The 13,963-nt window shown below is 42.3% G+C and overlaps 1 protein-coding gene across 4 annotated transcripts in view; it reads right to left on the bottom strand.

The window, feature by feature from the left end:
- Nucleotides 1-208: 208 nt before the first annotated feature.
- Nucleotides 209-13,963, bottom strand: part of HTR4 (5-hydroxytryptamine receptor 4) — a 213,092-nt gene continuing 199,337 nt past the window's right edge. For 2 of the 4 annotated variants that reach the window (XM_058280667.2, XM_058280616.2), the window contains one exon: nt 912-2,700. In XM_058280667.2, the coding sequence (XP_058136650.1) occupies nt 2,613-2,700 (88 nt within the window). In that variant the 3' untranslated portion in view covers nt 912-2,612. Of the gene's footprint in view, nt 2,701-13,963 lie in introns of all 4 variants that reach the window. The other 2 variants (XM_058280659.2, XM_058280655.2) reach the window with 2 other exon arrangements.

Consider the following 13,963-nt stretch of genomic DNA (forward strand, 5'->3'; position numbering starts at 1 on the left):
AAGTGGGACCGACCCCTCGTCCGCAGCCAGACCCCACCTCTACCGACCGAGCAAGCCGCCGCATCTTTTAAACACAGAAGCAGCGGACAAGCTCTGAGCCTTGGAATCTAGTTAGAATGTGATAGCTTTGTTTTGTTTTCATGTATTTATCTCTAGGGTTGCTTTCTATTTATGGCAAGTAATACTGGTTTTCTATTTTGAGAACTGCTATGTTTCTAAAATAAATTTATGTAAGTGAAAACGTGATTTCAGTACAACTACCAAGTAAACACCAGTACAGGCAGAACACAAAACTAGTAAAAAACCTAACAGTGGCTCTTGAATGACCCGTGATTGAACACTTACAGCAATCCTACAAGCTTAGAGCTCTCTCCATTCTGAAGATGATACAAGTGAGGCAAGTGCTGGTTAAGACCCAAAGCCAACACAGTGTCCCAAACTCAGGCCTTTAAATCCATCCCTGACCTAAAATTCAAACCAAGTATTGGCCTCAGTTTTCTAGACTGGACGGGAAAGAGAGTCAAATTACAGCTAGGAGAGGTACATGCATTTGTCTCTTCCTCACCCTTAGACCAGCTGTTATAGGAAAGACTTTGACCACAGCAGAGCAGAATAATAGAGGAAAAGAGGAAAGCAACATTGTTCTCTCACCAAAGAGAAAACACCATTTTAAAAAAATCTCATTTGAAGACAACATTAAATACAATTTAGTTCTATTCACTTTCCAGCTCCCCCATCCCTCCCTTATTATAACACCCCCATGCCCACCCCCGTTCCCCAAGTAGACAGCAGTTTGCTTCAGGACAGTGCAAGTTAGCAGCATGAAATGGAAATGTTGGTGAGATGAGAAGGTAGAATCTCAGAAAGGTTTTTCCACAAACACATACTTGGGTGCCGGTGGAAGATGGTGCTTTTTGTTTTTGTTTTTGTTTTTTTCTGTTTTTGAATCTCTTTTGCTTTCTAGTTGCTGATGGTGAAAACTGGACTGAGAGTTTCAGGACTTCTACCTGGACAGCCCCAAGGGCCACAGTATCAAGTTGAAGGTAAACAATTGAACTCCCTTTATGTCTAGGCATTTGACAGTTCGGTGGCTGCGCCCATCACCCCAGTGGTGTGAGAGCCCATCTGACAGATGGGCCTGTGGTCACATCCCCCTCTTCCCTGGCAGCATTTCCTTTTTGATGCTGAAGGCTTCCCAGAAGTGGATGGCCTTCTCAAGCAAGGTGACTACTAAGAAATACTTAAATATTTTAATAGGTTGGTTTTGTTCTTTTTTTCTTTTTTTTCAATCAGAAACCAAAAATTGCAGCTGAAAAATGTTTGCCCTAATGCTGAATCTCACTGGGGTAATAAACTATCCCGAGGTGAAGAAAGATGGTTGGAGCTTTGATATTAAAAGGGAAGCATCTCTTAAGACATTTGGAGGGAATGAGATGTTGGTAAAATGTGGATGGATAGAGAAATGGTAACCCCAAGAGTTTTATAGGGAGGATATAGATGAAGTTCCCCAAGAGTCAGTAAGTTGGGCTAGGGTTATGTCCTTGCACAAGGGACACACTGCCCTGCCTTTAGACCAGGTATTGCCTCAGCATATGACCCTGGAAGACTCTAAAAGGCATTTTGTGGGAGCAGCTTAGTTTCCCTACAAAAATGTGAATCCGAGTTGTACGACTGTTCCCAAGCAAAATTCTTTTAAAAAGTTTTGGTCCATTTCTCTGGAAAAGTGTGGTCATGGAAGGAAGTGATCAAGATTCATTCCCAAATGACCTTATAACCAATATGCCAATGAGAGAATGTCATCTTTAAACACATACACATACATCCAGCTGTAAGGATGCCTTGTTGGTAATGGATCCCAAACTGAAACTAAACAAAGTCTTCACAGTCCATCCCAAGAAAATAAAATAAAAATACTCCATGGCTAAACACATGGCTGTAAATCAAAATCTTCATGCTTCACTTGACAGTACTTCAGTGCTTCTGGACAGACATCTTGGCAACAATATCTGCCAACTTCATTAAGAGAACCTTGACTAATTCATCAACTGAAGCAGGTCCAGAAGAAGATGGCCAGAAATGAGAGGAAATTTGACATGTTTAGTTTGGAAAGAAGATATAAAGGGATTGGTCGGTGGCAGATCGTTGTCTTCAAATATCTACAGGCTCTCAAAAGAGAGGAAGGAGCCAGTTGAGTGGCCCCAGATGCAAGCTGGAACACTAACAGATTTGTGTTCCAATAAAGTAAAGAACTTCTGTATAATTAATGTTTTCCCACAATAGAAGGAACTGCATTAGGAGGTAGTGAGCTCCTCTCCCTGGTGGTATAAAAGCAGAGATTGGCCAACTTTTAGAGACGTTACAGTGGATAGTACTTCTGCATTGAATAAGAGGCTGCATCTCAAGATGCCTGAAGACTCTTCACAACGCTGATTTCCTTGATGCTCTAGCTTCAGGTACTGCCCAGCACTGTCCTCCCTGGACCTTACCTGGGCCCTTGGCCCCCATTGCTTTATGCATCTCAGATGGTGATGAGGATCAGAGTGATGCCAGGGTACCTTGTTCATACATACATGAATGGAAATGAATGGCTTAGTTGTGAGCCATGTCCTCAATCAGAAGCATGATTCCAAGGATTCTGGGTCATTGTGTATGGGCAGTTTCTCAAGTTCCTGGTGATGTCCACTGTGCAGAACTGTGTACCTAGGGATAAAGGAAAGAAGGCATGAGAATCCAACAGGCATCCTTCAAATGCACCAAAGGGAGTACTCCCTCCACTCTTGAGTTTCTTTCCACCGTGTGCTTCTGAGATTATGGTAGGTGTGAATGGGGGTGGGGTGGTACTTCATAGATAGTGAAGACCAAAGAACTGTATCCAAGTCCTGCTCATTTTAAAGACGGGAAAACTGAGGGCCTGGAGGAAATAATAGGTCCAGTTTACATGCAGAATCAGTGTCGGGGACTAGAACCCAGTCTTCTTTCTTCTCAGGTTGAGGGTCCTGCAATAATCACCACAATGAACCCTATATACCTCCTCAAGCTCTATCTGGATACACTAAGTTTCCTCTACTCATGACAGACAATTCTGCATTCAGCAACAGCAAAGTACTGACTGAGATTAATAAACCACTCAGAGCCGGAAAAACTATGTAACTGTACTTGTTACTTTGATTCCTTTTGAACTGTAAATCAATTAGATGAATCAAACAGTAAGTTGACTCAAACAGCACAGTGAAATTTATACTTGACAAGTGTTTATTATTTTTCTGCAGTGTCACATTGTTCCATTCACTATGTTAATTGCATTTAAATCAATCTCTATTGCAGTCAGTCTCTTCATAAGTTACCCAGATTCCAACATCTGGCTGTCATTCTGATGAAATTTCTAGAGTTTAGGAACACAATCACCACCAACTTCTTTGGGACCAGTGTAAAGCCCATTCAGTGAAAATACAAAAACAATAAAAACACCAGTCAGTTGGCATCTATGTTAACAGAATAAATTGGTGACTTATTATTCACAGTGATGCTTTGCTTTGAATTATAATAATATATTGATGACTTGTTTTGATTGGTTGATTTGTGAGAGGTACAATACTAAACCCTCTTCCTGTATTACCATCAACCCTCATAATGGCCCTGTGAGACAGTATTATTATTCCCATTTACAATTGAGCAGAATGAGTCATAGTTTAAATTACTTCCCCTAGGGAATACAGGTAACAAGTGAAGATGCATCCAAGCAAGCCCACTCTATCTGATGCCAACACCTATGTTCTCATGCAATCCATGGACCAGGTATAAATCTAGAACAGTGGTTCTCAGAGGGGGCCATTTTGCTTTACCAGCAAACAGTTGGCAATGTCTGGAGGCATTTTTGGTTGTCACAAGGGAAAGGGTGGGCTGCTACTGGCATCTAGGGGGTGGAGGTTAGAGATGCCACTAAACATTGCACAATGTACAAAACAGCCCCCCACAACAAAGAATTATCCAGCTCAAAATGTCAACACTGCTGAGATTGAGAAACCCTGATCAAGAATAAATAGTCCTCTTAGCTGGTTAAAAGCAGGTGTTACCTGAGAGTTCCCACAAAATTGTCTACTGCAGCTGCTGCTGAGATACAGATGGGCTGAGGGGATGTGACTTAAAGAACCAAAAGTATCTGCTACCACTAGCTAGCTATGCAATGTGTAAGGAGAAGAAGAAAGCATGGAAAGGAGATAGAAAGGTTCAGATCATACACTATTAAATAAGTTAGCCAGGAAATGTATCAGAGAGATATATAGAAGACCTGAGTGTTGTTTGTGACTATTGAATTATAGACTCGGCCTCAAAAATCATCCCTCTATACTTGGCTATATCCTTCTATATCTGCATTGCAGGTTGGCTCTTTGTCAGACTCCTCCAACAAGTGGTGCTGAAGGGAGACTGGAAGACTAGAAGAAGGATTACCCCTCCATGTGAGTTTCCCATCTGCTTGCAATTCCTGTATCACCCTAGCAATACTGTTTCACCAGGGCAGAAGCAATGCCTTCCTGTCGCAGCAGCTGAATCCAGTTTGCAGTTTATCTAACTCTTGCCTTACCAGCTTTATCATAGCTCCTCAGACATCAGCTCCATCTTAGAGGTCTCAATTTCAGCTCTGTGTGGTCCTCCTCCAAGTTTCTAAAGATTTGTGCTTGTTCCCTTTGTTCCATCAGCTTCTCCCTATAGTTGCTTCCTCCAAAACACCTTTGGGTGTTCATTTTTGCCTTTTCTGTAGTTAACAACTTTATTCCTAGTTAATATTAATATTTTAATATTAAAATCTCACTGTTCCAATAACTGGTGTGGCTTCCGTCTCCTGAGTGGACCCAGTGAAACATACTGAGGGAGTAAGGCATGTGGATATCTAAGAGAAGAACATTCCAGGCAGAGAGAGCAGCAAGTGCAAATGTCCTATCTATTATATCTGAAGAACATAAAGGATCCTGGGTGCTGCGGCAGAAGGAGCAAGGGAGAGCAATGGAAGGAGTTGAGGTCAGCAAGGTAGGCAGTGCCAGATTGGGGGAAGGTGTACTTGAAGATCCCTACTGGGCTTTGCTTATATTCCATCTGAGGGGTTTAAGCAGACACTAACTTGATCCAAATAATGTCATAGCAGGCTCTCTGTGGCCACTCTACTGAGAGTAGAAGGCATGGAGACTGGGGGTGGAAAATGAGACCAGCTGGGAGGTTACAGTAATAGCCCAGAGAGAAGATGATGACTTAATCTGAGTGATAGCTATGAAGGTGGTAAGAAGAGGTCAGACTCCAGATATTTATTTATTTTCCATTTTGAAACAGTATCTTTTATTTTTTTTTGAGAAGTTGTGAGGTAACAAAATAATCATTTATGCCATACAGGATTCCCATATATCTTGTCACCACCGACACCTTATATTGGTTGTGCTTGTCACTAGTTACCAATGTACTCATTGGCATGCATAGTTCTATGCAGTTTTATCCACGTATAGATTCATATAACCACCATCATGATCGGGATTCAGGTTTGTTCCAGGGCCATGACTCCAGATATTTAGATCTAATACTCAGTAGCCAGTTTGCTGTTGTGCTTGACTGTACCAGAAGGTCCCACCTTTAAAACTTTTCTCAGAGTCTGCCACGTGTTTCCCTTCCCTTGTTCCACAAGTAGAGGGCTTTCGTCAGAGAGCCCTGCTTTCCAATGCAGGCTCTACAATCTGTCAGCTTTGTGATGTTTGACAAGTTATTTAATGTCTCTGGGCCTCAATTTCCTCCTCTGCAATGGAAGGTGATGATTTCTACCTTATAGTATTACGGTAGGGACTGTGGAACATAACGTATGAGAAACATTAGCACAGGGACTAGTACAGACTAAAAGCTCAATATATTGACACTAAAATTATTCTAATAACCTTTTCCCCCAATACCTCATTTAGTTGAATATAGAATAATTATAGTAACAATAAGTATACATCACTTTAGTGTTTCAACGATTTTCCTTTTTTATTAAAAGGTTTCAAGATATGGAAAGCTCCTAGATCTTGCTTTTCTCCTTTATCAGAATCACAAGCTCTCTTTTGGCAAGTGAGCATTTGAAAGCAGCACCAACTGATTTTCCCATCCATGGACTCTTTTTAAATCACAGCAGCTCTGCAGGCCGGGCGAGGTAGGCAATAAGACGAGTATTATACAGAGGGGAAGAGTGAGCATCCTGAACATCATGGCAAGCACAAGCAGGTAGCACAGCCAACACCAAGGTCTCCAGACTCCTACTCACAGATTAATCATTTAAAGGTAGGTCTTCACAAAAGGACTCAGAACCAAACACCCCTGTGAAATGGCACTGCACTTGGCACCTGAGGTACAGGTTTGTCCCTAAAGGAGGAGAAACTTTAATGATAATAAGAAATCATATATAGCTCAATTTATTGCACAACTGGGATGAGTGCCAGGCACTATTTTCAAAAATTACATACATTGTTTCATTTATATCACTTATTTTTTAAAACCCTAAGCCATAGATATTATTCATCACCTCATTTAACAGATGAGAAAACTGAGACTCAGAGAAGTTAAGCAACTTACCTAAGGTCACAGTGTACAGGATGTCTACACTCTTAACTTCCAAGGACATTCCCAACCCTTTGCCCTCTTTTATGGCCAATACCTCACTTTCCATGGCAACCAGTGGTAACTTTTCCTACACTGAGTTAATAGGCAGAGGGCATCCTGGCTAGGAAGGAGTTGTAATTTCCTAGGCTTCTCTAGCAAATACCATGCAAAGGGAAGGCTTAAACACTGGAGATTTATTTGTTCATGGTTTTGAAGTTGGGAAAATGTCCAAATCGAGGCATCATCAAGGCAATGCCTTTTCCCTAAAACCTGTCGTATCAGCGATCCTTAGTCCTTGGCACCTCTGTCACATGGCAAAGCAAATGGCAGTCCCTTCTGGCCTCTCCCTTCCCTTCTGGGTTCTGTTGATTTCAGCTCCTGACTGCTTCCTCTATGGCTTTTCTTTGTCTGAATTTCATTCCATTTATGAAGGACTCCAGTAACAGGATTAAGACCAAACCAATTGGGCTGGGCCACACCTTAAGAGAAGAAAACTCATCTAAAGGTCCTACTTACAAGGAGTTCACACCCACAGGAATGGATTAGATTTGAGAACATGTTTTTCTGGGGTATACACAGCTTCAAACCACCACAGAATCCAAACTGATATTTCCAATCATGTAAGAAGAATTGCTGTTGCTGAATGCATGCACATCCCTACAGCAACTTCTTTACACACCTCTGTCATAAAGGATTTTTTCTCACATGCTAATCAGTGAGCTGTTTAGTAATAACTAGAAAACAGGTGCAGGGTTAGAGTAGATGTTCCAAGTGAAAGTTTCCTTTCTGACAACCAGAGCATGATTGAAAAGCAGCAGCTCTCTTCAGAGGTGGAGTAAGCAGACAGGCACCTTTTCTAGTTCCAATGCTTGGGGGCAGGTTCTCTCACCACTCGGGGTGCTTAAAACACACAGAGAAGAGGAAAAAGACTGAGATTTCCTTAAGAGTTAAGCAGAGGTCAGTGTTTCTTAACTGGAGTCTGGCAGAGGTGTCCCGTAGGCTTCACTGATTGTCCAAGAGAAATATATTTTTAATTTTGTATTTTCACTATGGTAGTAAATAAACATGAGCACATTTGATAAACTTTGATGATGTCCACCTTGATGAGGTAATGACAGTGGCTAACTTGATGTAGTATGAACCGCAGGAATCTATGTGCATTCATGGTCATCTGTACATTCTCAGTTTGAGGAGTATTAGGGGAAGAGAAAGTACACGGTATGACGGGCAAACAGAACAGCCTGCAAGGCCTGGTTCAACCACTTACTTATTGTGTGATCTGGTCAAGTAGGCTGGTACCACCTGCTTCACAGCTTTGTTGTGATGATAAATTTACACATAGTAGGTGCAGAAATCTTTGCTGTTAAGGAAACAATTTCAGAGAATGCAATTTTCCCAGGGCCAAAGAAAATAGTAAAAATGGAAATGGTTTAGAGGCTAGTCTAAAAAAAAATTTTGTTTTTAAATTAGATAAGTGAAATTGTAAGTGTGTGGTACATTTGTTACAATTGATGAGTGAATATTGTAATTGTACTATTAACTATAGTCCATAGTTTATATTAGGATATAATTTTTCCAATATACCACCCTATTATTAACACCCGGCATTAGTATGGTACATTTGTTATAATTCACAAAAGACACTTTTTATAATTGTACTATTAACATAGTCTATCATTTACAATAGGATTGACTATGTTGTACAGTCCAATGTTTTATCTTTTAATTTTTAAGAATACAGGCAGTTGAGGCAAAATGTCTGGGTTTAAATCCTGGCTCTGCCACTTACTAGCTCTGTGAATTATTCCAAATATTCTAGGTTGCTGAGAGAATTAAATGAGCTATGGTGCAAACAAGGCTTAGTAGAATGGTGCCAACCCAACAGTAAGCACTCAAAAACACTGGACAGTGGCCCTGTTGCTTCTGTTACGTGATGACTGAGATAGGGCTTGAACATAGGACTTGATTCCTTACTTAAAACAGAAATTCCTTCCATAGCAATTGCTCAAATGTCCATTCATTTAGTAATTGATCACAGAGATGAAAAAAATCTTGGAGATGTCTTTACCGGAGAGGAAACAGGACCAGAGAGAGATGGAAATCTGTCAGCATGGCCACAGTCTCCTGGGACCTAGGTTAGTGCCTGCTTGCAGTCTTGCAGCCGCCCATGTGAAAAGCAGACCTCAGATACGTGGGTGTACCTGGGCCACTCTTAGTCCTGATGAAAAACTCACTTCTGTTTCCCAAGTAACAGCAATGCAGGAGGCAGCTCCTTTCAAGCTAGATTGCTTCCTCCTTGTGCATAATTTACACGATGGGAACCATATTAGGTTTTGATAATTACCTCAACATACAATTCATTCACCAAGCAATTAGCATCACGCTTAGAGCAGCCTGGATGCAGTAATTAGTAGCATGATAATAGCCCCCTCTGCCCGCCCAGACTAGTATTATAAGGAAATGATTAGATTCTATTACGAATTACCCTAGCCATCCCCCACATGGCAGAGCTCACACTGGAGGTCCTTGCAAGATGTTTTAATTATTCAGATATAAGGTACCTTGTTTTAAAGAGATTCAAACCTAAGGCAGAGTCCCATGAAATCAGGAGTTCTATCACCTGGAAATAAAGATTTCACATTGGGTATTGTTTCAATATTCAGAGAGAAATCCATTTTAGAATTCCAGGCATTCATTCATTCAATCCCTCATTAACTCAAAAACATGCCATGGAGCTAGGAGGGTGAGGAAAATTGACACAGCCCTCATGGAGTTCACAGTGTGGCATGGGAGACCCACGGCGAGATGTAAAATCACAGCTCCAGCCACCACAAGAAGGGTTAGGAATGGTGGTGCTGAGAGCATGTCATAAGGGTGTGTGACCTACGGGGAGGGAGGGCACCAGGAAGTGACAAAAAGGAGATGGGAAATGAAAGTTGAGTAGGAGTTAAACAGAAAAAGGTAGGAGGATCCAGGCAGGCCTGGCAAGTGCAAAGGCCCACTGCAGGACGGCAGCGAGAGGGGAGTGCTAGCCAACCTGAGGGTGAAGAGGCAGCAGGGGCAGAACAAACACTGAAAAAAAAAATCCAGGGAACTGCGCTACACAAACCATGAATCCTGAGCTGTACCAAGGACCATAGCTAATAGTACAATTATAAAACTGTGCTGTTTTCAATTGTAGCACATGTTCCACACCTAGCACAAGCAATTAATAATAGGGCAGTATAGGAGAATCCTGTATTTTATGCATGATTGTTCTGTAAATCCATAATTTCTATAATAAAGAAAAAAAGAGTCAGCAGAGGCCCACCATATGAAAGAATGTTGTCTCATAGCCTAAGAGCAGTGGGGAGCCTGCTAAGGCTCTAAGCAGAGTGGGTTCACGAGGACTTTATGTTTTAGAAGGATACTTTGGCTGCGGAGTGAATGGACTAGAGCAGGACTGGAGTGCAAGTCCATAGGCAAATTAGGAAACGTATTAGTTTCTTACTAATACCTTATTTTCTAACTGCCACAAACATAGTGGCTTAAAACAACACAGATGTTTTACCTTACAGTTCTGGAAGTCAGAAGTCCAAAATGGGCCTTCCAGGGCTGAAGTCAAGGGTTTGGCAAGCTGGGTTCCTTTTGAAGAACCTAGGGCCTCTTCCCTCTTCTAGAGGCTGCCTGCGGCCCTTGGCTTATAGGCATCACTTCAACCCCTGCTTCCATCATCGCAGCTTCTTCTCGGATTCTGACTCCCCTGTCTCCCTCTTAAAAGGAAATTTATAATCACATTGGGCCACCTTCATAATCCAGAGTAATAGCATCTCAGGAGCATTAGCTTAATCACATCTGCAAATTCCTTGTTGCCATCTAAAGTAAGATGTTTTCAGGTTCTAGGGAACAGGATGTGGACCTCTTTGGGCAGCGATTAGTTTGCCCACTACAGGAGGCTTTTGAGATGTCCAAAGATGTTGGTGGCTTGGACTAAGAGGATAGCAGTGGAGGTGTTGAAAAGTAGTTGAATTCAGTACATTTCTCGTAGGTATAGCTGAGAAGATCAGCTGATGCACTGGACATGGGGGCAGTGAGAGCATGGAAAGAGCATGGAGTGGCATGCTGTGATTGTGGAATGGTGAATATTTTAAGAGTATACTCTACTCAGTGGGGCTGGGAGATGAGGCTTAAAGGAATTTAGGCAACATTATTGAGGGTCTTAAAAGCTAAGCTAAGGAAGTTGGGCTATGAAAAGTGAAATGATTTGTTTGATCGTTCAGTCAGAAAATTGAATATACTGTGGAGATTGGTTGGGACAATAGAGACAATGGAGACCATCTGGAGGCTCTTCCCTCCAGAAGAGAATTGTACAAGAGGCATAGGAACGGGGTGGGAGAGGAGAGGAGGGCCTTGCAGAGGGTGATGGGCAGGATGCCAGCACCAATTCCATGTGTGGGAGCAGTGACTAAAAGGGAGGCTGCAAAGAATCTGGGCTTTTAGCTTGGACACCTGAGTGGGTGCTGATGCCGTTAACAATTGGGCCTCCCGATCACCCTCAGCCTTCTCTTCTCCAGGTGAAACACCCCAGTTCTTCAGCATTCCTCCCAACATAGTTTCTATTCTCCCTCAGTTTAGTGGTTTTTCCATTCTGGACCAGCATATCTTTGTCAGTAGAATACAGGTATTCTGAGTGGCTAAGGGATCCTGCCCCAGGTCTTCTCGCCTGATTTTCGGAGCAGTCCAAACCCACGTCCACACCTCCTGATCCCATTATTGATTTTTATGCAGATGTTAACAATTATTATTTCGAAACAGAGAATGTTTCCTTTAAGTGTGCTCCTCTCCTGGTCTCCCACACACCATCAGGGGCTCACTTCTCTTTGACATGCTTCCTCACTGCTTCACAACATAGCTGTTGTGGCATTGCCTAACCCTAATCTTCCAACACCTGAGAAACACCCACAGCTCCTGCTGGTGACACTATCACCTGGTCAAAGGAAAATCAATCCAGAGGGAGATGCCAGGCCCAAGTTAAACCCCTCTGCTTCTGTCTCCAAGGAATATGTAATTAGGGACATAGAAGTACTGTCAGTATCTGTTAGTGCCTGAACGGAGAATGAGTAGGGCTGTCTGGGAATCATGTGGTCCACATGTTCACAGAAGCAGAGAAAGATGTTCCAGAAAGAGAAAACAGTTAAGTTGAAAGTGTAATGAAAAGCAGGCAAGAGATTATATAGGTACAAAGAGCTAGAAAGAGAACTCTAGTCCTTGACATTGCCCATTTTCTTTATTTTAGTGCCAGTAAAACTCAGGGAACGTCATGCTCTGGAGTTCTATTGGGCATTGATCATTTCCCTCACAAAAGGTATGTTCAGATACTAACTCCGGGTCCTGTGGGCACGAGCCCATTTGTAAATATGACCTTGGAAGATATTAAGGTATGGCCAAACTGAGTGACATCCATCCAGTATGGCTGAGGTCCTTATATGCAAAGAAAATTGGATATGGGAGAGAAAACCATACAGAGGAGCCAAAAGTCAACAGAACCCAAAAAAGAAAGAAGATATCACTATGAGATGGAAAGGCCAAGGAACCCAAGAATTGCTGGCCAGATAGACTGCTACTGACCTGGAGGAAGCAATTCTTCTAGATTCTGAAATTGTGAGCCAAAAAATTCTCATTGTTTAAGCCAACCCAATGTATAATGTTTGTCATAGCAGCCTGGAAACTAAGACAGTTTATAGTACCAGAGTGTGGGGTGCTGCAATTACAAATACTTAAAAAATGTGGAAACAGTTTTGGAATTGGATAATGGATAGAAGCTGGAAGAACTGTGAGGTGCTTGATAGAAAAAGCCTAGATGGCTTTGAAGAGACTGCTGGTAAAAGAGGAATGGTAAAGCAACTACTGGTGAGGCCTTCAAAGGAAATGATGAATTTGTCATTGGAAACTGGAGGAAAGGCAATCCTTGCAGTAAAGTAGCAGAGAACTTGGCTGAATTATGTCCTAACGTTGGATAGAAAGTGGAATTTGTAAGGGATGAACTTGCATATTTAGCTGAGGCAATTTCCAAGCTAAATGTGGAAGGTTCAGCCTGGCTTCTCCTTGCAGCTTATAATAAAATGTTAGATGAAAGAGATAAGCTGTGTGAACCCATAAGCACAAAGAAAAACAGAAATTGTTGATATGGAAAATTCTCAGCCTATCCAGATGGTGTGCTCTGAGACTAAGGTCAGAAGTGGCTCTGTCAGGGACCTCCCTGAGCTTCCAGGAGCTAAGTCCCCAGAGGGCAGGACTCCAAGTGAGGCTTTAACTAAACAACCCTTTCCTGAAGAGGGCATGGCTTAACATGGATCCAGCCAGTCATTTCAGAGGGGGCAGAACTGGAAACATGGTTATTAAGGAAGGATCCATGGAAAATCCTTTCATCTGATAGTTTGGAACCTCTTGAACTACATGAAAAGCTGACAAGTTTTCTGAAAAATTTGTATGAACAGAAGCAGTATCATCTTAATCTAAAAGGGGTAGAGAAGGAAGTATGACTTCTAGAGTCTGGAATGAAAAGATTGCCTTGGGCCAAGAGAAAGGGCAAACCCATGTGTGTGCAAAGGGCAGCAAGTCTGCCATGGCAGCTGGTGTGGGCGGGCCTTCTGCCCAGGCTTTAGAGGGGAGCAGGTCTCCCCTTGCCCCAATATTCAGGGAAAGTGTGCCTGCCACCCTGAAGCTTAGAGAGAGTGGGATTTATGCCCAGGGCTTTTGGGAAGAATTTGGTCACCACCCCAAAGCTCAGTGGGCCTAGGTCCCAGCACTCAGGGAGAGCATGCTGCTGTGCAAGAACTTGGAAAGGGTGAGACTGCAGCTCCAGCTGGCCCAGAGGACAATTCATTGACCCATAGATGTCTCTCAGACCTTGAGATCTAATGGTGTTTGTTCTGCTGGGTTTCAGATTTGTTTGGGACCTGTGATTCCTGTTTTCCTTCCAACTTATCTCTGTTCTCTTTGGGAATGGAAATGTCTATCCTATGCCTGTCCCACCTTTGTATTTTGGAAGCAGGTAATTTGTTCTCTAAGTTTCACAGGATCATCAAATGGAAAGGGATTTTATCCAGGATGAACCACACCCATAACTGATTTTGATGAGGCTTTGTACTTAGCATCGTTACTGAAATGATATAAGGCTTTTGGGATGTTCTGGTGGAATGAATGTATTGTGCATGTGAGAAGAGCATGTCTTTTTGGGGTCCAGAAGATGGACTACTGGGTATTTAACCATGTCCCAGAGTCATGTTCAGTTTTTTAACTCCTGGTCCTGTGGGTGTGAACCCCTTTGTAAACAGGACCTTTTAAGATGTTATTGGTTAAGGTATGCCCA

Source organism: Dasypus novemcinctus, chromosome 2 (genome assembly GCF_030445035.2).
Source record: "Dasypus novemcinctus isolate mDasNov1 chromosome 2, mDasNov1.1.hap2, whole genome shotgun sequence".
NCBI classification, from domain to species: domain Eukaryota; kingdom Metazoa; phylum Chordata; class Mammalia; order Cingulata; family Dasypodidae; genus Dasypus; species Dasypus novemcinctus.